Below are 27,308 nucleotides of genomic sequence, written 5' to 3' on the forward strand. Positions count from 1 at the left end.
CAGCGGATGACACCGCTGACATCTGATTTTGCTTCCTTTCCGTTTTTTGAACAAAGGAAAAATAGGGTTCTGTTCCGTTCCAAAAAACGGAACAGAACTGAAAGGAAGAAAATCTGATGTCAGCGGATGGTCATCCGCTGACATCCGCAATCCCATAGACATTCATTATGTCCGTAAATCATCCGCAAAAAAATAGGATGATTTGCGGACATACGGAACACCCGTGTGAAAGGACCCTAACTGTAGCAGAGATAAGTGAAGTTTTTATACCTTATGCCTGGATCACAAGACTGGTTGAAGAGAAATCTTTTGGCAGTTATAGCAATTCCCATATATGCAGCTTAGTATGTAGCTGTTTGCTTTTAGATGTCAGACATGAAGATTAAATTAGCCGTCTGATGTCAGCTTGATCTTTTTTGAAAACATTCACTTTTATAAGCACAACAAAGGGCAGTAAACAGGTTCTTACACCATAATCACCATAATCACCATAATCACCTGCTGCCAACAGGTGTCTCATTAAATTTTAATATGTTTACATTTTTCCTTCTTCTAGTTCTGGTGTGAGAAGCTAAAGGATATGCAGGCGCATCTCATAAAATTAGAACATCATCAAAAACTTAATTTATTTCAGGAATTCAAATAAAAAGATGAAACTCATATTTTATATAGAGTGATATATTTCAAGCATATCTGTCTTTCAAATTTGATGATGATGGCTTTCAGCTAGTGAAACCCCAAAATTCAGAATCTCAGAAAATTAGAATAATAAATATGACCAATAAAAAAAGGATTTTTAATACAGAAATGTTGGCTTGCTTAAAGTATGTCCATATACAATATAGTATGCACTCAATACTTGGTCGGGGCTCTTTTTGCATGAATTACTACATCAATAAGGCGTGGTATGGAGGCGATCAGCCTGTGGTCCTGCTAAGGTGTTATGGAAACCCACGTTGCTTTGATAGCAGCCTTCAGCCCGTCTGCATTGTTGGGTCCGGTGTCTCTCATCTTCCTCTTGACAATACCCCACAGATTATCTATGGGTTTAGGTCAGGCGAGTTTGCTGGCCAACCAAGCATAGTGTTACCATGATCATTAAACCAGGTATTGGTACTTTTGGCAGTGTGGGCAGGTGCCAAGTCCTACTGGAAAATGAAATCTGCATCTCCATAAAGCTGGTCAGCAGAGGGTAGCATGAAGTGCTCTAGAATTTCCTGGTAGAGGGCTGCGCTGACTTTGGACTTGATAAAACACAGTGGACCAACACCAGATGACATGGCTCCCCAAATCATCACTGACTGTGGAAACGTTACACTGGACCTCATGGAACTTGGATTCTGTGCCTCTTCACTCTTTCTACAGACTCTGAGAATTTGGGGAGCCATGTCATCTGCTGGTGTTGGTCCACTGTGTTTTATCAAGTCCAAAATCAGCTCAGCCCTCTAGCAGGAAATTCTAGAGCACTTCATGCTTCCCTCTGCTGACCAGCTTTATGGAGATGCTGATTTCATTTTACAGCAGGACTTGGCATATGCTTGATTGGCCAGCAAACTCGCCTGACCTAAATCCATAGAGAATCTGTGGGGTATTGCAAAGAGGAAGATGAGAGACACCAGACGGGCCAAAGGCCGCTATCAAAGCAACATGGGTTTTATCAAGTCCAAAGTAAGCGCAGCCCTCTACCAGGAAATTCTATAGCACTTCATGCTTCCCTCTGCGGACCAGCTTTATGGAGATGCTGGTTTCATTTTACAGCAGGACTTGGCACCTGCCCACACTGCCAAAAGTACCAATACCTGGTTTAATGATCATGGTATCATTGTGTTTGACTGGCCAGCAAACACGCCTGACCTAAATCCATAGAGAATCTGTGGGGTATTGTCAAGAAGATGAGAGACACCAGACCCAACAATGCAGATGAGCTGAAAGCCGCTATCAAAGAAACCTGGGCTTCCATACCACCTCAGCATTGCCACAGGCTGATCGCCTCCATGCCACGCCGCATTGATGTAGTAATTCATGCAAAAGGAACCCCCCGCCAAGTATTGAGTGCATACTATACTGTACATGGACATGCTTTTTAGTAAGCCAACATTTCTGTATTAAAAAAACTTTTTTTTTTTTATTGGTCTTATGCATAGGTGTGCGCAGCCTACTGCATTAGGGTGTGCACCCCAAAAGCACAAACACATCCTTTTTTTTTATTATTTTTTACAATAATATATATATTTATGATTTTTAGGAGCCCTGTTGGGGACTTTGTTGAAATATTAGGAGTCAAAACAGATCCCTGTTGTCTCACATTTGAGACAGAGAATGGGATTGAGGACAGAGATTCCCCAGTCCCTTTCCCGGCAGCCTCAGCTACACTGGCCAGGGAATGAATAAGAAGTGCTTGGTGCCGAGCAGCTTCCTGGTCATATGCAAACTGAAGCATAGTAAGCACAGTTTACTATGCATCAGCTATATACAAACACAGTGAGTGATCGGTATCGATCACACACTGTGTTCATTCAGAAAAGGAAGGGACCAGTAAATGACATGTTTATTGTCCAATTCCCCTGCTCTCCACTCTGAAACATTTTCCACAGCAGCCCATGGGAAAGGAGAGTAAGTAAGCAGGCAGGGGAAGGCGGGAGATACGGTGGGTCCTGGGCAGAAGGGGCAATCTGCACCTCACAGGGTGTTAAGGGTGTACCCAGGCACACCAGGCACACCCCTTGCACACGCCTATGGTCTTATGTAAAATTAAGATTTTCTGAGACACTGAATTTTGGGCTTTCACTAACTGTAATCCATAATTATCAAAATTAAAAAAAAGAAATGCTTGAAATATATCACTCTGTGTGTAACACATCTATATAAAATATAAGAGTCTCACTTTTTGAATTGAATTACTGAAATAAATGAACTTTTTGATGATATTCTAATTTTATGAGATGCACCCATACATGGAGGGGAACATAATGTGCAGTCCATCAGGTAAGACCCTTTCCTACTGCAGCGATGCAGTAATGTACATGTTAGTACGCGCTACTATCACATTTAGCGATACATATTACGAGTCTGTGCATTCCTGTGCCATTTATTCAGACGTGTGGTGCAGTGCAGATCGTTGTGTGGCAGTGCACTGCCAAAAATTCTCTTTACAGGATTTTTGGTCAAACTGAATAAGCTTTCCTAATGCAATGAATGTGCTACACAACATGAGTTAGCGTGTGTATGTTTAGCACACCACTGCAGACCAGGCTGATGTGAAGGGCCCTTATGCTTCATTATGGACAATGTTTACCCCCCCTTCACAGGATATGCAGATGTATCAAGTTCTGTATATTTTATATAAGTATATTTTACGTGTTAAATTGATAGAATTATAAACCATAATAAAAGTGTGCATCCCCCATAAAAAAATTAATTCACACTCAGTGCTGCAAATTAAAACCAAAAAGTCACCAGTGTATCAATGTAAACGATAACATGAATAGTTCATTCATATAAATCCTCAAAATAAAGATTCCTAATACTTCATAAATAAGGACCGGCCCATAGCAGATATATTGCAACAGGGTGGCCTTCCTGTGCAGAATCACGTATATATACGTGATTCTGCACCTCCGCCTAGGGGGCGCACTCGCGCCACCGGTGATCCGCTTCTGCTATGATTACACACCCGGGTGCCAGGTACTGGATGTCCACCTACATCCGCCCATCGCCGCGCAGAGACACACAACAGAGATCTACCTATGTGAACAGAAAATTTATGTAAATTGTGATTGATAGTTGCCCACATTCCTTTTGTGCATATGCATAAATAAGGAACCCTCATAGATGGGACTTTACATGGCACTGAATACAATTACCCAACTTAATTACAATTTAGAATGTTTTTTTTTTTTTTTTTTTTTAATTGTACAAAAATTCTTTATTTATATCAGAAAAAGTTGAAAAACATATTATACACAATTAAAATGGCTATTTAGACATGTAGACGATTTATAAAGAATCCGAAAATTCCCACTTAAAAACATCGGGCTGATACCTCATACAATGCACACCCAAAGCGTTTCGAAATTAGCTTTAGTAATCTTCTTCAGTGCTGTATATGGTGTAGAAACAAGAATAAATATTCTGCTTAGAGGTATCTAGAAGTTGAAGAGAAAGCCACAGTTATGACCATGAGAACATAAGCATTGTCCTCCAGTTACCAATAGGGGGCACAAAGGTCATTGCAGCCAGCCTGAGATCCACTGAGGTCGGTCAGACCCATAAGAATGGAAACAAAAAGCTGGAAGGGTGAATGCCGCATCTTGTGAAAAATATAAGCAAAGACAGATGTACTGTATGACTCATGGTCTGCTCAATCTTAATCCTGAAATTAAGTACATCAACTGAAGGGATTGTTTTCACAGATGTGGATAATTAAAAGGTAAGTGGGTAGATGGTTGAATGTCTCCCAAAACCCCTGCTGGTCGAAGAGAAAATGTCCTATTTGCCCTTCGACCAGCATAGCAGCTGCATGCTAGCACTCTGTAAGCATTAGGTCTGCAGTGGTCTCCTTTAGGGAGACATTCAGACATCTACCCACTTACCTTCTGCCCTGACCTCTGTGCCCCTTATTGGTAACTGGAGGACAATGCTTATGTTCTCATAACTCTCATGTTCTTCAACTTCGAACTACCTCTAAAATGAATATTACTCCTTGTTTCTGCACTATATACACCCCTGAAGAAGATAACTAAAGCCAATTTTGAAACGCGTTGGGCTTGCATTGTATGAGGCATTCTGCCCTGTGTTTTCAAATGGGAATTTTTTGATTCTTTATAAATTGTCTATATGTCTGAATTGCCATTTTAATTGTGTATAATTTTTTTCAGCTTTTTGTGATATAATTAAAGAATAGTGATCGACTGATATCGTTTTTTTAATGCCGATACCGATATTTTGGTCATCGGATATCGGTATCGGCCGATATTTTCGGACATGTAAAAAAATATTTTTTTTTTACAACAAAAGACCCCAAACCCCTCCTCGGCACTGAAAAGCATTCAAAATGCCAAGTTTGGCTGTTTTGAATGCTGTCAGTTTTTTTAATTCAGTGCTGAGTACCCGGAAGTGATGTCATGACATCACTTCCGGGTTTTTACATGGAGACCAGATCAGAGCCGAATGCGGCTTTCATCGGGTCTTCGGCGGCCGTGCAGGCTGGTTGCCCAGGTCTCCCGATGGGACAGGAGACCCGGGCAAGCCGCGGAAGGCGGCAGGAGGAGGGGGGCCGTCCCTTCCCGCTCCTTGTAATGACAGCCGAGCGGCTTCTCAGCCGCATCGGTTGTCATTACAAGACAGCCAACCGTCGGAAATGGACACCGGTACCGGGGTGTTGCCTCTAGCTGCAGGCATCGCTCCGGTACATGCACTTGCCAGAAATATTGGCAATATCGGTAACCTCAGGGGCCGATTCCGATTTATAAGGGAAAGTGCATATCGGCCCCCGATATATCGGTGTTGCCGATAATCGGTCGATCCCTATTAGAGAATTTGTGTACAATTAAAAAAAAAAAACATTCTAAATTGTAATTAACCACTTAAGCCCCGGAGGATTTTCCTGCTAAACGACCAGGGGGTATTTTGCGATTCGGCACTGCGTGACTTTAACAGACAATTGCGCGGTCGTGCGACGCTGTATCTAAACGAATTTGGCGTCCTTTTTTTCCCACAAACAGAGCTTTCTTTTGGTGGTATTTGATCACCCGTGCGATTTTTACTTTTTGCGCTATAAACGAAAAAAGAGCGTACATTTTGCAAAAATAACAATATTTTTCACATTTTTTTATATGAAATTCCCCAAAAAACAAAATGTAAAAATCAAAATTTTTTAAAATTTTCGGCCAATTTGTTTTATGCTACCTATGTTTGGTAAAAAAAAATCGCAAAAAGCGTATTTTGATTGGTTTGCGCAAAAGTTATCGCGTTTACTAACAAAGGGAAAGATTTCTGTCATTTTTGGTGTTTTTTTTTTTAACGTGTAATGGTGGCGATCTGCGATTTTTTTTGCGGTACTGCGACATTGGGTGGACAGATTGGACCCTTGACTGACATTTTTGACACTTTTGGGGTTACCAGTGACACTTCTACAGTAATCAGTGCTATATATATGCACTGTTACTGTAAAAATACACTGGTAGTGAAGGGGTTAACTTTATTTGGGAGGGAGGGGCTGTGTGTGTCCCTAGGGGCGTGCTTTCTACTGTGATTGGCTGTGGCTTGAGCTGTAAGGACACTGATCAACGGATCTACATAGTAGATCCATGTGATCAGTGTTTTTACAGCGAGGAGAATGACAGGCAGCTTGTTTACACAAGCTGCCTGACATTCTCCCTCTCCCCCGCCGATCGCCGAGTGACCGGCGGACATCGGATCCGCTGGTCACACGCGCGGGGAGGTCCGTGACCGCGCGGGAGCGGGAGCGCGCCTCCGCGGGCGCGCGCTCGCTCCCCAGAGCCTCACAGGCGAGCGACGTAGACCTACGTCACTCTGCCTGTGAGGGGCTGACCGCCGCAGTAAATATACTGTGAGCAGTCGGCAAGCGGTTAATTTAGGTAATAGTATTCGTTGCCATGTAAAGTCCCATATCTGAGGGTTCCTGTTTTATGAATTTGCCTATGTAAACAAGGCACAGCTTTGTTCTGACAGGGGAGAAGTCCAAGTGCTCTAATGGTGCATGATGATGAACGCAGACAAACTGTATAAGGCTCAGTTCATATATATGCTAATTGGAAGCATTTCTAACTGCATCCGATTCACATGATATGTAAACTGGCAGCTTTCTCTATGGAGCCGGTTCACATATATGCGGTGCAGTGGCAGTGCAAAATCAGTGCGAATTGAACAAGAGTCCTGTGTGTTTTCTGATGCGTTTTCGCGTCAGATGAAAATTCCTGGCTTTTGCCTTCTATGGGAGTGCATCTAAACCGCATGTCATCTGTTTTGAACACAAATTCGATCCGAACCCCCCCCCCCCCCCCTGCCCCCAATCCATCAATCCATACCAGGCCCCATCTTTTATTCTGGACTTTTTACGCTGAATTATGGGTCATAAATTTATGTTGCTAATTTAATATGAATTATGAAGTATTAGGAATATTTATTTCGATACTTATATGAATTTATGATTCATGTTATCATTTACATTGATACACTATTGACTTTTTGTTTTTTTATTGAAGCACTGAATATTAATTGTTATGGGGAAATGAACACTTTTATATTGGTGTAATTTTGGTGGAAATCTTGTATTCAGGCTTATTAAAGGTGCAGCACCCTCCTATTACCAGAAAAACAAGCACTGGGTTTTTGTGGTATATAAACAGTGGCGGCTGGTGCATTGGGGGCGCCGCCCCCCCCCCCCCCCCCCATAATCCATGCGCCTGGCCCCCTAATCTACATGCAGGGAGCCAGAAGCATGGATTCCAATGGGTTTTTTTTTTTTTTTATTTGAAGCAGGTGATTAGAACCAGAGGCTCTAATTGGCTTAAAAAAGGGTGCTCTCTGCGCCCCGAGCCCACCCAGTTGTGTGACAATAGCAAATATTCGCTATTATCCTGATACCCATTTCCCGATTGGCCGAGGAGGATGGAGGAGACGCGGGGGAAACCACTGCCGCCACCACTGGGGGAAACCACCGCCGCCTGCGCTCCACTTCAGTCCAGTCTGCCACCCCCCCCCCCCCCCAGGCCCATGGAGCACCAGCCATCACTGTATATAAATTGATAGAATATATCTATTCATGACGTTTACTCTTTCCTAAAATATATGTAAACCCAACCTCTAAAATCTCATATAAGCTTTAACAAGTTATTGTCATTTCAAAAGTTGTTTTCAGTATATTTAAATCTTCTGATTTCACCTTCACCACAAGGAAGGTCCTTGCTCAGTTACTTCCTGTTTTAAGGTGACAACACTCTGTCCATGTATCAAAGTTGCGTTTCTATGTCGTCATCTTGTCACACCGGCATTATGCCTCGTACACACATTCAGATAATCGTATAAAAAAAAAATCTCTTTCGAATTGATTGCACGATAATCTGATCGTTAGTACACAGCTTTCGACAGCCGATCACGACATTTCGTTCAACAATATTCAAAGGGACAAACACGAAAGCTTTTGTCGTACGATAGCGTAGCGAACGACAATCGTTTAATCAGTACAGTATGCGTTCACTAAAAATCAATAGACAAAGACCGCGCATGATCAGAAACATGAAATGACCTTGAAAAAGCCTGGCTGCCATTGTTTGTGTTTGGCACTATCCGATACGTAGTTACGCAACCAAGAAGCTTTTCCAGAATCGTACAAAAAAAAAATCATACGTTTAGTACGCATTGTTGAATTCGATACTAGTATCATACAACAAAATGCGAACGATAAGTCGTCCGATCATCTGATTGTGTGTACGAGGCATTACACATTACTCTGGCATGCTCCAACCTGCCCTGAGAAATGCCCGGCAGCCAACTCTGGAGTGCATGTAGACAGGAAGCGGCTGCAAGGAGGCTGCAGGAGATCAGCAACACTGAGATGCAACAAAGGATAAAAAAAAAGTGAAAACAAGAATTTTATTTTAAAAAACATTACAATTTTTTTTGAAAAGTGTCATCCAGCTAGGGTTTACTTTAACCACTTTAATACAGGGCACTTCCCTCCCTTCCCGCCCAGGCCAATTTTCCCCTTTTAGCGCTGTTGCATTTTGAATGACAATTGCGCGGTCATGCAACACTGTACTTACACCAAATTTATATCATTTTCCCCCCGCAAATAGAGCTTTCTTTTGGTGGTATTTGATCACCTGTGTAATTTTTACTTTTTGCTAAACAAATAAAAAAAGACAGAAAAGTTTGAAAAAAAAAAAAAAGTTTTTTTGTTTATGTTATACAATTTTGTAAATAAATAAGTTTTTTCCTGCACTGATGAGCACTGATGAGACTGCACTGACAGGCACTGATGAAGAGGCAATGATGGGGTGGCACTGATGGGGTGGCACTGATGGGGTGGCACTGATAGGCGGCACTGATAGGCGGCACTGATAGGCGGCACTGATAGGCACTGATATGTGGCACTGATAGGTAGCACTGATATGCAGCATTGGTGGGCACTGATAGGCGACACTGCTGGGCACTGATAGGCGGCATTGATGGGCACTGATAGGCGGCACTGACGGGCACTGATAGGTGGAACTGACGGGCACTAATGGGCACTGATAGGCAGCACTGGTGGGCACTGATGGGCACTGATGGGCGGCACTGATGGGCACTGACGGGCGGCACTGATGGGCACTAATGGGCACTGATAGGCGGCACTGGTGGGCAATAATGGGCACTGGTGGGCGACACTAAAGGATGGCAATGATGGGCACTTGTGGGCAGCACTGATAGGGAGGACACTAGTGGGCATCACTGATGGGGAGGGCAATGGGGGGCTCCCTGAGCCCTGATCGCCATCCCTGGTGGCCATAGTGGGCATCCCTGGGGTCATAGTGGGCATCCCTGGGGTCATAGTGGGCATCCCTGGTGGATCTAGTGGCATCCCCCCCCCCGAGGGTCTGCACTGGTAATCAATGATCTGATTACCAGTGCCGACCCCCCCCCCTGTCAGGGGAGCCGCCGATCGGCGCTCCTTTACTCGTGCCTGTCAGGCACGAACTAAGGAAAGCCGATCAACGGCTGTTCCTGTTTTACTATGTGACCAGCCGTGATTGGACACGGCTGATCACATGGTAAAGAGCCTCCGTCAGAGGCTCTTTACCGAGATCGGAGATGCAGGGTGTCAGACTGACACCCCGCATCACCGATCGCCGCTCTGCGCGCCCCCGGGGGACGCCCAGAGCTGTGTTATCCTGCCGCCGTCATATGACGTCCGGTCAGGATAACTCAACCACATTCCCGCCGTCAATTTGTAATAGGGCGGGCGGGAAGTGGTTAAGTTCTCAAAATGATAATTACAATGACTTCTCATGAAGCCAATCAATTGTAATTAAAAACACAACATTTAGGGCACACTAATGGCACTTTTCCACTGCAAGTACCGGTTCGGCTCCACTTGGCACTGCTTGGCCCAGCTCGGCTCAGTTTGCTTTTCCACTGTGTGGTACGAGTCGGCACCTTTCAGCACTGTATAGGCTCTACTCGGCTCAGTTTGCTTTTCCACTAAAGTAGTAAGTGGGTGGGATTACAATCATTCTCTGACCAATCAGTGGCTAGTAGTGACAAACAATCAAGGCTGCATGCAAAGGATTGTGGGATATGGTATAGGTACGGCCCGCTTGGAATCCCAACCGAGGTGGTACTGTTTAAGCGAGCCGTACCGAGCCGTACCATGTAGTGGAAAAGCGCCGCTGTACCAAACCGTACCGAAGCGTTCTAACCCGTACCATGCGGTACCATGCGGTGGGAAAGCGCCAAACCGAGCCGTACCATGCAGTGGAAAAGCGCCATAAGACTAACGTATGTTACCGCAACATACGACAATGTGTTACATGCGTTGTTCATTTTGAATGGATCCCCAATACACTAGGGTAATGGTAGCGTGTGGTGATGAGTAAGTAATCATACAGTAGATTGTTTTTCCTAACTTTTGGGTGCATTGGAAGGCCATTGTTTTCAATGGGCTGCCTTAACACAACGCACGTTAATGTGCACCATAACGCCCATTAATGCAAGTGTACTAAACAGCCACAAAAATAGAAATGGACCCTTACCCTTCATGCTGTATTTTATGTCTTCATTACCTGACCGATTCAGTTTATTTATTCATTCTTTGCTTAAAATAACTTACATTTTAGTGCTCAGATACATTGTAGCAGCCTGTCCCTCTCTCCCCATGGTAAATTTATGTCACAGTGATATTGCTGTCACCCAATCGCTGTCAAATGACACCGATCACCAGCAGAGAGTTGATGTGCTGGACTTAAAATAAAAAGATAAAGATTTCCTATTCTGATGAATATATATTTTAATGAGATTCCCCCCAGGATCTCAACCAGTGCATCCTTGGGGGTAATGCTTACTACTGCTTGTTAAACTCTTATGTCATTTTGGTTGTGGTTTTAGATATTAAATATTAGTGACACACAATAAGGTGTACATAGCATTCCCTTTTTATAGAGGGCTACATACTCAACCCCTTCCCGCCGACATAACGCAAATATGTGGTCTCGGGTTCAAGGGGTAGTACTGGGGAGATGCCTGCAGCTAGACATTTTTTTAGAGCCAACGGTTGGCTTTCTTGTAATAACAAAGATGCGGCTAATCAACCGCTCGGCTGCTATTACAAGCAGCAGGAGGGTATGTTTTAAGTGCAAAGGAGAGATTTGGGGTCTTTAAAAAATGCCAGATGCCCCTAACAGCAGCTGTAAAAAGGTCTAGTGTGCATAAGCCCTTAAGGAAAAGTATGAGCTTTAACCAGTTCTCGACCGGAAGGATTTGCCCCCTAATGAGCAGGCCATTTTGTTTACGATCCAGCACTGCCTTACTTTAACGGAAAATTGTGTGGCTGTGCGACGCTGTACCAAAATAAAATTGATGTCTTTTTTTCCCCACAAATAGAGCTTTCTTTTGGTGGTATTTGATCACCTCTGCGATTTTTATTTTTTGCGCTATAAACAAAAAAAGAGAAAAACAATATTTTTCACATTTTAGCGGGACTGCGACATTGCAGCGGACAGATCGGACCCCTAACTGACATTTTTGACACTTTTGGGGGGACCAGTGACATAACTACAGTAATCAGTGCTAAAAATATGCACTGTTACTGTACTAATGACACTGGCAGGGAAGGGGTTAACCTAGGGGTGATCAAAGGGTTAATTGTGAGCCTAGGGGAGTGTTTTCTAACTGTGGGGGGGAGGGACTTGTGAAGTGATCATGGAGACCTGTGATCCTAAATAGGAGGAACACAGGTGCTCTGTGATAATTTCAAAGAGCACAGCGGTCAGCTGTGATCGATCATGGGGAGCGGTCGCGGGTGCCCGGTGGCAATCGCGGCCGCCGGTCCTGTTGATTGGCATCCACGCTCGCCCCCCAGCACCACTCCCGCAAACCGACGTACCCCTAGGTCGATTTGTGCAGTCTGCCGCAGTAAAACTGCTGCGGGCGGTCGGCAAGTGGTTAAAAAACCAAACACACATACTCACCACTCTATGCTGCAGCTGTCCCACATCAGCTCTAAGGCCAAGAACTGAGCAGTCACATGACCACTGATCGCCCAGTTCTCTGTCTGCCCCAAGCAGAGAGCTCTGCCCCTCCAGCGCTCATAGGAGCAATCAGACAGTGGGGTGGATTCCAACAATACTGTCGGGATCCCTACGGAGCCTGCACGGCTCTGCCCAGTCAGCTGTCTCTGGGTCACAGAAGCCTGAAAGTATTTGTAGTCTTGTGACCCACAACAGAAGTATGGTCAAAAAAGCTTTAAACATAATTTAAAGTCTTTTCTACTCTGTCCAAAACTACGGATAAAACCTGGAGCTGAGCTTCAGCTTTGATGAATTTGTAACCTGTGTGCCATCACCTAAAAGCCTTCTCCCGCTGGCAGACGATGATAAATTGGAACTATCCATTGGCATCGCATTGCAAACCAGGAGTATAGGGGCCCGCAGATCAGATGCCATGTGGAACGGACACAGAAGCCGATAATATCCTCACCCCGCACAGCACACACCAGGATAAAGCTGCAGATTATCTCAGCCACTCACTGCAACATCTGCCCAGCTGACGGAGCTTATCCACACTCAACGATTACCGCCTGAGCCCGCTGTCCTCGAAAGAGGGGCCGATCCCAAAACTTGGCAAGAAACCATCAGAAAATCCTGGATCTATTGCCCGGATGACAGCAGGGATGGAAGGATGGGGGGCACCAACATTGTTTACAGAGAGTGAGAAAGAGGGAACCTTGCCTAACCTAAAGTGACCCCGTCACCTGCAGAGCAAAATCGTCTTATTGTCACAAAAATTGGAACAAAAAAATACATTTTCTGTTTGAACATTTATTTATTTGCTGCCTTTAGGGTCAGATTCACACCTAGGCATCCCATTAACGGCAGTAAAACACGCGTTTAACATGCTATAAGTTAGACATGCTAGCAGTTAAAGTTAACTACTTCATCTCCAGATGGTTTTACGCCCTTCATGACCAAAGAATTTGGAAATAAGCACTGCGCTATTTTAACTGGCAATTGTGCGGTCATGCAATACTATGTGCAAATTATTATTATTATATGGGATTTATATGGTGCCAACAGTTTACGCAGCGCTTTACAACTTGAAGGTAGGCAGTGCAAATACAATACACTTTAATAATCAGAGGGCCCTTCTCGTTAGAGCTTACAAATGAAATGTTTTCATTTTTTTTAACACAAATAGAGCTTTTTTTGGTGGTCTTCGATCACCGCTGTTTTTTTTTTTAATTATATAAACAAAAACATTTTTTTTTATAAAAAACAATGTGTTTTCTACTTTCTGCTATAAAACATAAATAAAATAAAACATATTTAATAAAATCAAATTTTGGCATATATTTTGGCAAAAATTGACTCTGCTACATGCTTTTGGTAAACAAATTCCAATAAGTGTATATTAATTGGTTTGTGTGAAAGTTATAGCGTCTACAAACTATGGTATATATGTTTAAAAACGGATCATTTCAGATGTACTAACGGTTTATCTCATCTCTTGAGGCCCCTAAATGCCAGGACAGTACAAACAACCCCCCCCCCCTCGAAATTACCCTTTTTTGGAAAGTAGACAGTCTAAGGCATGTAGTAGGAGGCGTGTCGAGTTTTTTCTGAAGTTCTAATTTTTTTTGTCACAATTTTTATGAAAATGAAGAAATTGAAATAAATTTGAATTTTTTTTTACATGTTGTTACCAGTGAAGTACAACAATGGCTGGTGTGGCAGTGGTCAGGGACACTGACTGGAGACAGTATGTTAAAATAAATAAAATACATTTTTATTACATTTTTTAATTTTTTTTTCAATTTATTAAGATTTTTTTTCAATTTTATTTACTTTTTTTTTTTTTTTACATATTTTCCTCAGAGTAGTTCCGTGTCACCATAGTAACACTCTACTACTCTGAGGGGGGTGATCAGGGATTTTTTTGTTACACTTGGAGATCATTGTAACAGCAACGTATTCAACTGTCATGAATGAGTGACAACTGTGAACACTAGTAATCTGTGATTGGCTACAGCTAATCATTTGGTACAGTGTACTGTGATTTGCCCAGGGAACATGTGATATATGTGGGCCAATCACAGCATAGGAAACATAACTTTTATGAATGAATTGATATGATCACCGGGACCGGAGTACCAATCCGCTATGTTTGGTGGATACAGCGGTCGCATAGAGGGGAAGTGCACATTGCGCTCCTAAACTCGAAGCAGGCACATGACGTACATGTACTAATTGTGCCTGCATGTGCCACCCCGCCGCATATACAGTGCATCCAGAAAGTATTTACAGTGCTTCGCTTTTTCCACATTTTGTTATGTTACAGCCTTATTCCAAAATTAATTAAAATCATTTTCTTCAAAATTCTACAAACAATATTATAAAATGACAACGTGAAAGAAGTTTATTCGAAATCCTTGCAAATGTTATTAAAAATATAAGACTAAAAAATCACATGTACATAAGTATTCACAGCCTTTGCCATGACACTCAAAATTTAGCTCAGGTTCATCCTGTTTCCACTGCTCATTCTTGAGATGTTTCTACAAATTGATTGATTCACCTGTGGTAAATTCAGTTGATTGGACATGATTTGGAAAGCCATGCACCTGTCTATGGTGTACGTTTAGTAAACTGAGATAAGCCGAGATCTGGATGATCACGGCTTGTCTCAGAGCATTGCAGGTTTAAAATACTGAGAAGAGTAGTGGAGAACATAGTCTTCTCTTCTCATCTCAGTACACAAACAGCTTGCATTCACTGCAATAGAAACGGCCAGTTTAGAAACACATGATGTCACCTGATCACTGTGCTTCTCTTTGAAGATCTCCTCTTCCTACTTCTCCAGCTCAGAGGTGGAGATAGCAGGAAGAAATAGGAGATCTCTGCTGTGAATGTCCCAGTGCCCAAAAGTGAAAGTAAAAACTCTCCCTACTGCAGTGAAATATACATCAACAGCAGGTTAGAAACACATTAACTATACAATCACATATATATCTGTGTATATATATATATATATATATATATATATATATATATATATACTGTATGTACTGGTGTGTATGTATGTATATATATATATATTTTTTTTTTTTATTTCAGGTACTTATATAGCACAGTCAATTTACACAGCGCTTTACATATACATTGCACATTCACATCAGTCCCTGCCCTCAAGGAGCTTACAATCTAAGGTCCCTAATGCCTCGTACACATGTACCGATCGGCCGTCTTTTGTCCAGGGCTGTCCTGTCCGCTGAAAACTGCAAAAGACTGCACATGAATTTTGTCGGCCAACAACAGCCGACTGCAGAAGTGATGTCATGTGATGAATAACTTTCCGTGTGTTTTTTCTTTTCTGAGCATGCCCAGTCTTGCTAATCTGCTGTTTGTCGGCCGAATTCTGTACTGACTGGCGAACAATCGGCCGTTCTGGTGTTGGCCAACAAAAATTTTAATGCCTGCAGGACAGATTCTGTTCGGCCGAAAATGCGCTGTCGGCTGTCGAAAGCATCATACTAACAAGCATACAATCGGCCGATCGGTCGTCGGCCGAATATTTACGGCCGACGATCGGTACGTGTGTACGAGGCATCACTCACATACATACACAGCAGGGCCAATTTTTTATACACGATCCAATTAACCTACCAGCATGTCTTTGGAGTGTGGGATGAAACCAATCTGTCACGATTCAACCACGCCCACGGCGACTAGCTAAACGAGACGTGATGAATCGTGACTGGGCAGTATAAGGGGATAACGGAAATAAAGAAAATTCCTACTAAAGGCTCGTACACACGTACCGATTGTCGCAGAAAAGATTCGGCAGACGACCGATCGGCCAAATGTAGGCTTGTTAGTATGATGCTTCCGACAGCCGACAGCGCACTTTCGGCCGAACAGAATCTGTCGTGCAAGCATTAAAATGTTTGTATGCCGACACCAGAATGGCCGATTGTTCGCCAGTCAGTACAGAATTCGGCCGACAGACAGCAGATTTGCAAGACTGGGCATGCTCATAAAAGAAAAAACACAGGGAAAGTTAACCATCACATGACATCACTTCTGCAGTCTGCGGACAAAATTCGTGTGCAGTCTTTTGCACTTTTCAGCGGACATGACAGCCCGGGGACAAAAGACGGCCGATCGTTCGGCCGACGATCGGTACGTGTGTACGGGGCTTAAGTAATTAGATTGGTTGCAATACTTTCACAGCCTGCACTGCCTTCGGTCACCACTAGAGGGAGACTCCAGTCCAATCCAGCTGGCTGACCACACACAGGCAGATACAAATCTTACATACAATCTGATGCACTCTAAGGGTTGGGGAGCAGTCTAGCAATTACCACACACTACTAGGATTCCTCCAGCTATCCTACAAGCCAGAACCCCTGTGTTGATCACTCTTCCCACTGTCCCCACACCCACACACCACAAACGATAGCCTGTGGTCTGGTGTACAATCTGCATGCAATCTGCCAACACACAGTGCAATTGCATACAGATTGGCATGTATGTATGTACTGTATGTATGTGTGTATATATATATATATATATATATATATATATATATATGTGTGTGTGTGTGTATGTGTATATATATATATTTATATACTGTATGTATATATACCGTGCATGTGTGTGTGTGTGTATATATATGTTTTCATGTGTCAGAACATGTCATTACGAGTTCTTTTAAACTTTAGTTTCACTTTTTAAACTTAGCAGTGCCTGTAATCTCACAAAATCTCGTGAGATTACAGGCAGTCCACCCAGTTATACAGAGATCACGGCAGTTCTCAGAGAAAAAACTTCTCCTCTGATCACCCTGTGAGAAGTGAAGTTCTCCGCCTTCTAAACTGGGTGCCAGAGGAGATATTTTTTCTCTGAGAACTACCGAGAATTGAACTGAGAGAAAACTTCTCAGTTTACTAAACGTACACCTATATAAGGTCCCACAGTTAACAGTGCATGTTAGAGCACAAACTAAGCCATGAAGCCAAGCCATAATTGTCTGTAGACCTCTGAGACATTATTGGCCAAACTGAGCAATCAGGGGAGAAGGGCTTTAGTCAGGGAGCTAACCAAGAACCCGATGGTCACTGTGACAGAGCTCCAGCCTTTCTCTGTGAAGAGAGGAGAACCTTCAAGAAGAACAACCATCTCTGCAGCACTCCACCAATCAGGCATGTATGGTAGAGGGCCAGACAAAAGCCACTACTCAGCAAAAGGCACATGACAGCCCGCCTAGAATTTGCCAAAAGGCACCTGAAGGACTCTCAGACCATGAGAAAAAAATTTCTCTGGTCTGATGAAACAAAGATTGAAATCTTTGGCCTGAATGGCAAGCATGTCTGGAGGAAACCAAGCACCGCTCATCATCTGGCCAATATCTACCCTACAATGAAACATGGTGATGGCAGCATCATGCTGTGGGTATGTTTTTCAGCTGCAGCAACTGGGAGACTAGTCAGGATTGAGGGAAAGATTAATACAGCAATGTACAGAGACATCCTTGATGAAAACCTGCTCCAGAGCGCTCTGGACCTCAGACTAGGGCGAAGGTTCATCTTCCAACAGGACAACGACCCTAAGCACACAGCCAAGATAACAAAGGAGTAGTTATGGGACAACTCTGTGAATGTCCTTGAGTGGCCCAGCCAGGGCCTAGATTTGAACCCGATTGAACATCTCTGGAGTGGATCTGAAAATGGATGTGCACCGACTGCACGTGAGAGAATGGGAGAAACTGCCCAAAAATAGGTGTGCCAAGCTTGTAGCATCATATTCAAAAAGACGTAAGGCTGTTTTGGTGCCAAAGAAGCTTCAACAAAGTATTGAGCAAAGGCTGTAAATACTTATGTACATGGGATTTCTTCTTTTTTTTTTAACAAATTTTCAAAGATTTCCAACAAACTTCTTTTACATTGTCATTATGTGGTAATGTTTGAAGAATTTTGAGGAAAACAATGAATTTATTCCATTTTGGGATAAGGTTGTAACACAACAAAACAAAATGTGGAAAAAGTGAAGCGCTGTGAATAGTTTCCGGATGCATTGCATGTACTGTGGTGGGTCGGCAAGTAGTTAAACATGTAGAATCCTATCATTACAATCACATATGAATTTAACATTTTAATGCCACTTCAAAAGCCTTTTACAGTATTCTAAAATCAAAAGTATACGCGTTGTACCCCAGCTCTCAAAGCCCATAGGATGATGGGTCGGGGAAAAAGTAATCAAAAATAAAAAAAATAAGCCTCCTCTCCACCCTCCGACCCATTAGTATGCATTATGTACATTTATATTATATAATAAATGATTAATAATGATAAAAACCCCATCACAACGGGGCGAATGTGAAGGTACTACACTTGTCCAAAGTTCTTGAGATTTGTCCGGGGAATGTTTTGTCCCTGGAAATATTCATCATTTTCAAAGCTAATGGATTCTGGAAAAAATTCCAATTCAATCAAACCTGTTAGCCAGTAAAGTAGGACTTAATTAAAGCCCATTTCTAAAATGTTGCTATATATAATGGGTGATAAGTAATTTATGCCAAATTTTTTGTGATGCAGTTTATTTACTTATTTGTTTGATTTATTAAACACAGCTTATCCCTTTTGTCTTGCATGATTTTTGCCTAGTTGCAATTTTCAGAGCTAGCCATTTTTAATTAGACCATTTCTCTGCGGTTTTGTCTATTAAGTATAAAAAAAGAGCGGAAAATTATGCAATTATTCTATATTGCATATAAAATGACAAATTGAGATTTCTTTTCTGTGAAAATATTTATATAATTCTCTGTGCGCTACCAATCAATGCATACAAAAATAACTCTTAGGCCCCTTTCACATGGGCTTTCCGATCCAGTCCGCCTGAAAAACTGAGTTTTTCAGGCAGACCTGATCGGATGCTCCATGCACCCCTATGGAGCAGCGGATGTCATCGGTGACATGTCCACTGACACCCGCTGCTATCTGATCCTGTCCTGTCCATGAAATCCAGACGGATGGAATCCCTATTTTCCATCTGTCTGGAGGATCGGATCAGATGAAAACAGACAAGCAGTCCCCCCCATAGAGGATAGCCGGGATCTGACAGCTCCGTTTCTGCAAAGTAAGCGGAGACAGACCTGTCATCCGCCTGCTCAGCGGGGATCGGTGGATCAATCACCACTGAGAAAAACGGGGTCCGCCAGGCGGTAAGCCCGTGTGGAAGGACCCTTAGGTCTGGTTCACACCTATGCATTTTTAGTGCCTTTTCAATTTTGCAAAAACACACTGCAGTCCATTTAACATGGTTTCCTATGGGTCATGTTCACATCTGTGCATTTTTTTGAAAGGGCCAGGGACCAGCAAGTTGAGTTTTTGGTTTCATAGACATCAATGGATTAAAACTGTGTATTGAAAAACGCAAAATGCACCAGAAAGATTCAAACTGCAACCTGCATAGGTGTGAACCAGGCCTAAGAGTGCTGCAAAACACCTACAATGTGTTCCCACATCACAACCAAATAATAGTACAAAAAGATGAGGATGGATGGATGGATATCGTTGATCTATTTATTGACTTATCGCTTGGATTACATAGTTTATGGGATAATATTGTGATGATTCTGATATTTTGACATTTATTATTACACAATATATTCTTGCAATATATAATCAATATTGGAGTAGCGCAGCATTTTTTTGTACTATTATTTTCTTTTTTTTTTTTTTTGCACACATAGGTGAACAGCTGTCAGACCTGCATTGAAAAGGGGGATCATTGCCATACAATCCCTAATGGTGTCATTCTGAATTTTAATAAAAGTTCTCCCCTTCTGGTCCACCAGTCATTCTTAGACCCAAGGTGTGCGCCACTCTGAAAAAGCATGTGCTGTACACAAGTTTGGAGCAGGCAATGTTTTGCAAATCAAAGCACCTTTTAGAATGGTTTAGAGAAATCTCTAAGTTTGACATTTTCAAAGTACATTCTTTTCAAATTCACATTTTTATAAATAGTGCAAAATGTGATAATTGTTGAAAATGCTCTGAGAATTGTTGAAAAAAGGCAAACACTGCATTCCATATAAACAGAGCCCTTGACCTCAGGCATACATATGTGCGCCATGCCACAAACTAATATATCGTATGCTCCTTTCCCAACGTAAATATGGAGCAACAATAGGACATATACAATGCAATGTATGCACTATATAGCCAGAAGTTTGCAAACATTTTACCATCACACCTGTAGGAGCTTGTTGGCTAGCCAATCCCCAAACCATGGGAATAATATGGAATTGCCCCTATTTGTGCTATAACATCCCCCACTTCTCTGGGGAGGCTTTCCACAAGATTTTGGAGTGTGTCTGTAGGAATTTGTGCTTATTTGTAAGAGACCTGGCTCACAATTGGCAATCCAATTCATCCTAAGGTGTTCAGTAAGGTTGAAGTCAGGGCTCTGTGGAGGACACTTGAGTTCCTCCACATCAAACTGATCAACCCATGTCTTTATGGAGCTGGCTTTGTACACAGGGCCACAGTTATGCTGGAACAGAAAAGGACAGCTTCTATTCGGCTATCATAAGGTTGAAAGAACACAATTGTCTAAAATGTGTTTGTATGTTGTAGTATTAACAGTACCCTTTACTGGAGACATCTGAACTCAATTATTTGGAGGGGGGTCCACACATTTTTAACCATATTGTAGGTGTGATGGTCAGGTGTACACAAACTTTTGCCTGTATATTGCAGTAATGACCGTATGCTGGATCAGAAGTTCCCCTTCCGCCCTAAAGCTACAGCAACATGTGGGAGATCTAGACTTGCTCTGTGCAGCAGAAGAACACCTAGCCTATGTAGACACCAAACCCATCCAAAGGAGAAAACAGTCACAATTCAACTAGAAAAGGAAGGTGCATTATTAGGGTAATTAGCTACAAAGTACTCTAAGTGTCGGTTCACACTAGGGCGACACGACTTTGGGCGAATTATGCCGTCGCCCGTGCACCGCAACTTCGGCGCGGCTTGCAACGACTTCACATAATGGAAGTCAATGCAAGTCGCTTCGAAGTCGCCCCGAAGTAGTGCAAGAATCTTTTTCTAAGTCGGAGCGACTTGAGTCGCTCGTATTAGAACGGTTCCAATTGCACAGCACGGTCCGCTACTTGTCAGGCGACCAAGTCGCCTGACAAGTCAAACAGTGTGAACCGGCACTTAAGCCTAGTACACACAATGAGATTATCAGACGAATGATCATCCGTTTTTTTTTTTTTTTTTTGCATGCTAGTGTCATATCAAAATTTAAGAGGTTACTAAAGTTACAAAAATTCTCGTACAACATAATACAACTTCAGAAGTGATATAATATGTGTTCTATTGTGTTGTAATCTATTCTGTCATTTCAGAGCATGCATGGTCTTGGTCTTCTGATTTTTTTTCAGCTAAATACTGTACTGATGAAACGAAAATTATATGTTCTGGTATCGTATGAGAAAAAATGTAATGTTTGTACCTTGGGATAATTTTGCATGAACTGTCGATTTCAAAAAGTCATCAGTGGCAGCTTCACACAGGCCCCCGTCTTGTCTGATCAACAAGGGATCTGTGAACAGATCCCTGCTAAATCAGAGCACTTTTGTGACATCCATGTTCACCTTTTTCTGCTTTTACAAACCGCAGCCTTCCAGACCCTTGTTGGATCCATGGCCGGCTGGATTGAATCAGACTTGCCTTTGATTACGTTAGACTACCTCTGATCCATCATGGTTTGATCCAGAAAAACGGAAAAGGACGCAGACCTTATCCATTTTTTGACTGACAACCAACCATGTGAAAGGGGCCTTATTTGAATTATTTGTATCAATTAATGTCACCTGGTCCTTTCTTAAATTTGAACATTGGTTAAAATGTATTAAAAATAAGTTACATAGGCCATCACTCTGTATATTATTATTTGTGGTCTGCAGAGGCAACACTGTGTGCAATAAGCTTAGAGGGCAGCGAAATGACAATGTTGTCAGATGCGGTCATGTGTGACCACACGTGCCGCCAATGTATGTGCGGCTTTCCTGCTATCTATTCCAATATGATACTCTCCTTGTAGGCCGCTGTAAACAAACCTCCACAGCAGGTCATAGACACCTCCTAAACCAATGTTTCCAAAAACCTACATTCAGTGAGTTAATATTGACTATTGGTTGTAATCTGTATTGTCCTGTTTTACTATATCAAATTTGCCAGCTGGTGAAACTTTAAATAAAACGTGTAGTGAATAGTACAGGGATGATTTTATTGTCCCCCCCCCCCTTGAAAATGCTAGTTCCCTGGCTGTCGTTAAATTAGAGCTAAAACCGATCAATAAAATCTCAACAGTGTCATTTTAAACAATGTTTTCCATGTGTTCAAATCTGCAATTTTTTATATAATAAATCCCTGTTGATCGTGCCATGAAGGTCCTTGTTCAGGCACCTCATGTGAAAGCGTGACAACTGTCTCCCAACTGTGCTTCTGCATTGTCACCCTATCATATATTCACCCCTGGTGGAGGCTACAAGTCGCCATGCTGACGCACATTGCACAGGTATGGTCCCCTGTTGTCACTATTAGAAGATAGTCCAAAGCAATGTTGAGCAGCTGACAATGTAGCGAGTGCATGTATGCATGAAGCGGCTAAAAGAGGCTGGAAGAGATCAGCAGCATTAAGATGGCAAAATTGATGAAAAGTTAAAGCAGTATTTTATGACACAAATGGCAATTGTTTGATACACAGAGCAAGCTAAATGTCATTCAGTTAGGGTTTTTGTCTAATTTAAATTGTAGGACTGACTGGCAAAAAACCAAAACCCAGAAATTGAAAACTGAGTGTCTGGAGGACAAGAGTGAGTAAGTGACCTTTTTTTTCCAAGTGGACAATACCCCGGCTCAGCAATCCCACCAGCAGAGACCTGAATTATGCATTCTCAATCTGACAATGGGGAAATGGAGGAGATAGTAAATGTGTTATCGGTGTAATAGAGACAGGAGGAGGACAGGAGACTGGGTAAAGAGATAAGAGGGACACTAGAAGAGGCTCAGATGACCAGTGAGGATAGCGATGAGTTTGCCCATGAGCGCAAATTTGCAGATGGGGGGGCGAGGTAAGAACGTACTCACACATTAAAATGATATATCAAGCAACGCCAACCGCTGGGTCTTTCCAAGAAGTTGTAGATGTCACCCTGCATGCTGGTTCGAGTGAGATAGTGGCGGTAGAAACACTTGGGGGAGTAGTCCGGGTGCCCGTCTTTCACGCCCCCAGCGGGGCCGCTCACCTGCAGCGTGGGGTCCTGGGCAGAACAGGGTGTCCCAGAACCATTGTTTAAGGGGGGATCCGGGCTGAGAGACACTGAGGAGTAATGCATAGGGTCCGTGGCAGGGGGGGCTGTGTAGAAGCTGTAAAGGGGGAGCCCCCTGCACTCCCCCGAACTGCACGACATGGCGCAGACTGCTGCTGATCAATATTTCACATCCTCAGCTGCTGGTGTTGGATTGCAAGCTCCCGCGGGACCTGATCCCTCTTATCAGTGTCTTGCTCAGAGTCACCGCAGACAGGATCACAGATGTGTCACTCGGTGTCACCTGCTGTCACCCACTGTCACTCATAGCTCTGAAACAAGAAGAACAACACAAGGTCAGTGCACCTGGCAGGCTTGGAGAACAGCACGAAACAGACACAAATGACAACAACAACAACAAAAAAAACACATGCAGGACAAAATCCATCAATCTTTCAGGCTTATTCAATAAGCTGGCGCAGAGAGGCCAACAGAGTTACATAATACGCATAACTCTTACTGTCACCAACAGTGATCTGCCAATGCAGAACTGCAGCCATCCAGCTGTCAAAGTACTACAAGTCCCAAAGTGTTCTATGGCGTTGGGACTTGTAGTCCTCTAACGGCTGCATGAGCCAAGGTTTCAAGCTATGATACAGGTCAATCATTCACTATGAATGGCAATTCCCAGCTTTATTACTCTTCATTAGGGTACCTAAATACCTTAGTATGCATTCCACATACCCCCAGGGATGGATCAAGTGGTATGAAGTTACTCCTTAACCATATATAAATTAATTTCTAAACAATCATGTTTCCAAATAATTTAAAATGTATGTGTGTGTTTTAGATGTGTAATATTTTCCAAAATGTAACAATGTCATGACAAACTTTCTTTATCAAGCAGATGTACCTCCTGCGCGTCTGGTGTCAAAGAGTTGTGACGGAGGTGTAGCGCAAATGCAAATCCATTTTCCCGCACACCAGGAAATATCTGTAACCAGTTGTTGATCATTTTGTCTCTAAAAAAAAGAGAGCGTCAATTTTCACTCGCCAAATGCTCAATGCGCTGTTTTAGCGGTTGAAAGCGATTTGTTAAAGCCAGTTGAAAAGAAATCTTTGCAAGTGTGCACACCTGTAAAAAAATGGAGATACAAAATTCATTTTCCATCGCTGTCGGCGTGCCATGGCTCTTTTCGCATTTTAAAAAATACAAAGTATCACTTTTGGGTTTCAACACTGCCCCCACCTTTTCTGGATCAATAACCAAATGATATTTCAAAACCTTCCTATTGCAAAATATGTCGCATCCAGCCCTCTGCAGAACATTGCACCATACATTAAAATGCAATTAACACAACTGCTTGTTAAGTGCAGTTGCTTCGCAGTGGTCTATTTGCCCTTTGTGCCCGCTGCAGACTGTTACTAAAGAATTCTGCAGACTATTGCGCTGTCACTAACCTTTGCCCTCTCTGCCCCCTGCAGATTGTTGCACTAAGGGCAGACTATTGCACTGCTGCAGACGTTGGCACGCAACACCCCCCACTGCCAACTTTTGCAGCAGTATATTAATTTCAATTCCAGCAGAGGTCAGCTGTATCAGAGGTGAAGAATTGTGTGCCATGGCAAACACATTACCTGCAGGACCTGGTCCTCCTTGCGGTGACATTTAGGGAAGGTCAGCCTTCAGTGGTCTCCACCAAGCTCTGCCATTAACCCCTTGATGAACAGGGCTCTATACAGCCATCCATGCCTTGTTCAGCACCTGCTTGTGGGTGTGTGGGTCTCTCTGCCTCTCCGCTGAAGGCTCAGGCTGTGACCCCTCCTCCTGGCTCATCAGTGCCTAACCCCCTCCCCATCCATTCTGCAGAGAACAGTAATGCCATTCTGCCTACTCAAGCACAGCATTACCTGGGCCATTTCTATCCAACCCCTGCAGAGGCACTACAAGTCCCAGCACTCACACACATCACTACCAAACGCACGACTTGCAAAGCAATTATTACTCCCTATAAGGCCTGTACACACGATAAAAAAACCCAGAAGTAAAATTTCATACAACAAACAATTTGCTGTTTTTCTGTTTGTTAGTATTAGTGATCGACTGATATTGTCTTTTTTAGTGCCAATACAGATACCGATATTTTGGTCATCGGATATCGGTATTGGCCGATACTGGCCGATATTTTCAGATTTTTCACAAGTACTCTAGTGGAGTGATCTGGGGGTCTAAAAGACCCCAAACCCCTCCTCTGCACTTAAAAGCATTCAAAACGCCAAGTTTGGCTGTTTTGAATGCTTACATTTTTTAAAGTTTGCTCCCGAGTACCCGGAATGTCATCCATCATGACATCACTTCCGGGTTTTTTACATGGAGACCCGATCAGAGCCGAATGCGGCTTTGATCGGGTCTTATCTTCGGCGGTCATGTAGGTAGGATGCCCGGGTCTCCTGGTGGGACGCTCCTTGTAATGACAGCCGATCGGCTTCTCAGCCGCATCGGTTAGCAATACAAGACAGCCAACCGTCGGCTATGGACGCCGGTACCGGGGTGATGCCTCTAGCTGCAGGCATCACTCCAGTACAGCTCTTTCCCGAAATATTGGCAATATTGGTAACCTCAGGGGCCGATTCCGATATATCTGGTAAAGTGCATATCGCCCCCTGATATATCAACATTGCCGATAATTGGTAGATCCCTAATTAGTATAGTGCTTCCGACAGCAGATTCCAACTTTTTGGACGATAAAAACTGAAGGTTCAGGCTATATATAATTTTTATCGTACGTGAACATAACATCAGATTTTCGTTTAATTAGTACAGTTTTCCTCCGAAAAAAAAATCATAAGAGCAAGACTACACATGCTCAGAAACAAAAGAGTACATACAAAACAATTCAACACATTACAACATTTCCGAAGTTGTATTCTGTCGTACAAAAATTTTTGGTATGTTGAGTAACCACTTTACTTTCGATATGAGACTAGCATGCAACAAAAAGCGGACGAATGTTCGTTCGATAATGTGATCGTGTGTACCAGGCTTAGGTGTCTGAAGGTAGGAGGGCTGCTAATAAGTAATTAAATTACCCTCTAAATCAGACACTCAGAATCAGTTGTTTGTGTCCGCCCTGCTTTACAATGATTGGGAGTCAATGAGAGGTGTGCTGTGTCTGTACCTTATTCAGCTTCCAATATTTTAAAATTCTTCCACATGCTTATTATTAGTTCTTATTTAAAGGAAAACTGTAATGGTTTTGGGTCAACTCTTTTGTTACTATTGTTAAACAACTTTAGTTCTTTATTCTAAAATTGTGCATTTTTTAAAAATATCTATAAAAAAATCTTGGTTTTCCAAATATTTCATACAGGACAAAGGATTCCCAGAGCACTGTAGTTTGGCTAAAGAGACAGCACAGCAGACACAGCTTGCTTTGCAGCTCTGTTTGTATGATTGAAACATTGCCTGTGTATTGGGGAAGGAGCAGATAAATCAGTGCATTCTGTAGCTGAGTGTTTAAGGTGTAAATAAAAGAATATAATGGAAATTAGAACAGGGGAGAAGTCACTGCAATGATGACCCTCTTAGCTTCACAAAGCAATGAGAGTGATAATAGGAGGTTGGCTGGATAGAAGACTGTATTATCTTAAAAAACAATATACTAGCTTTATTTGAAAATAAATGAAAGGAGAAATATTTAAAACATTTTTTTAGTCCTGACCATAATAAATAAAAAATTAAAGAGTAAACCTGCTTTTGGCCATGATTTGCA

At 42.6% G+C, this 27,308-nt stretch overlaps 1 protein-coding gene across 4 annotated transcripts in view; it reads right to left on the reverse strand.

Moving 5' to 3' along the window:
- Window positions 1-25,309, reverse strand: part of LOC309553869 (potassium voltage-gated channel subfamily KQT member 1-like) — a 137,190-nt gene extending 111,881 nt beyond the window's left edge. For 2 of the 4 annotated variants that reach the window (XM_082255351.1, XM_082255348.1), the window contains exons 1-3: window positions 25,174-25,309; window positions 24,449-24,670; window positions 23,375-23,867 (exon numbers count right to left, since the gene is read on the reverse strand). In XM_082255351.1, coding sequence (XP_082111477.1) covers window positions 23,375-23,697 — 323 coding nt within the window. In that variant the 5' untranslated portion in view covers window positions 23,698-23,867; window positions 24,449-24,670; window positions 25,174-25,309. Of the gene's footprint in view, window positions 1-23,374; window positions 23,868-24,065; window positions 24,109-24,448; window positions 24,671-25,173 lie in introns of those variants that run through there. The other 2 variants (XM_082255349.1, XM_082255350.1) reach the window with 2 other exon arrangements.
- Between the last annotated feature and the right edge of the window lie 1,999 nt (window positions 25,310-27,308).

This window comes from Pelophylax lessonae, assembly GCF_965119305.1.
Source record: "Pelophylax lessonae genome assembly, chromosome: 4".
Taxonomy (NCBI): Eukaryota; Metazoa; Chordata; class Amphibia; order Anura; family Ranidae; genus Pelophylax; species Pelophylax lessonae.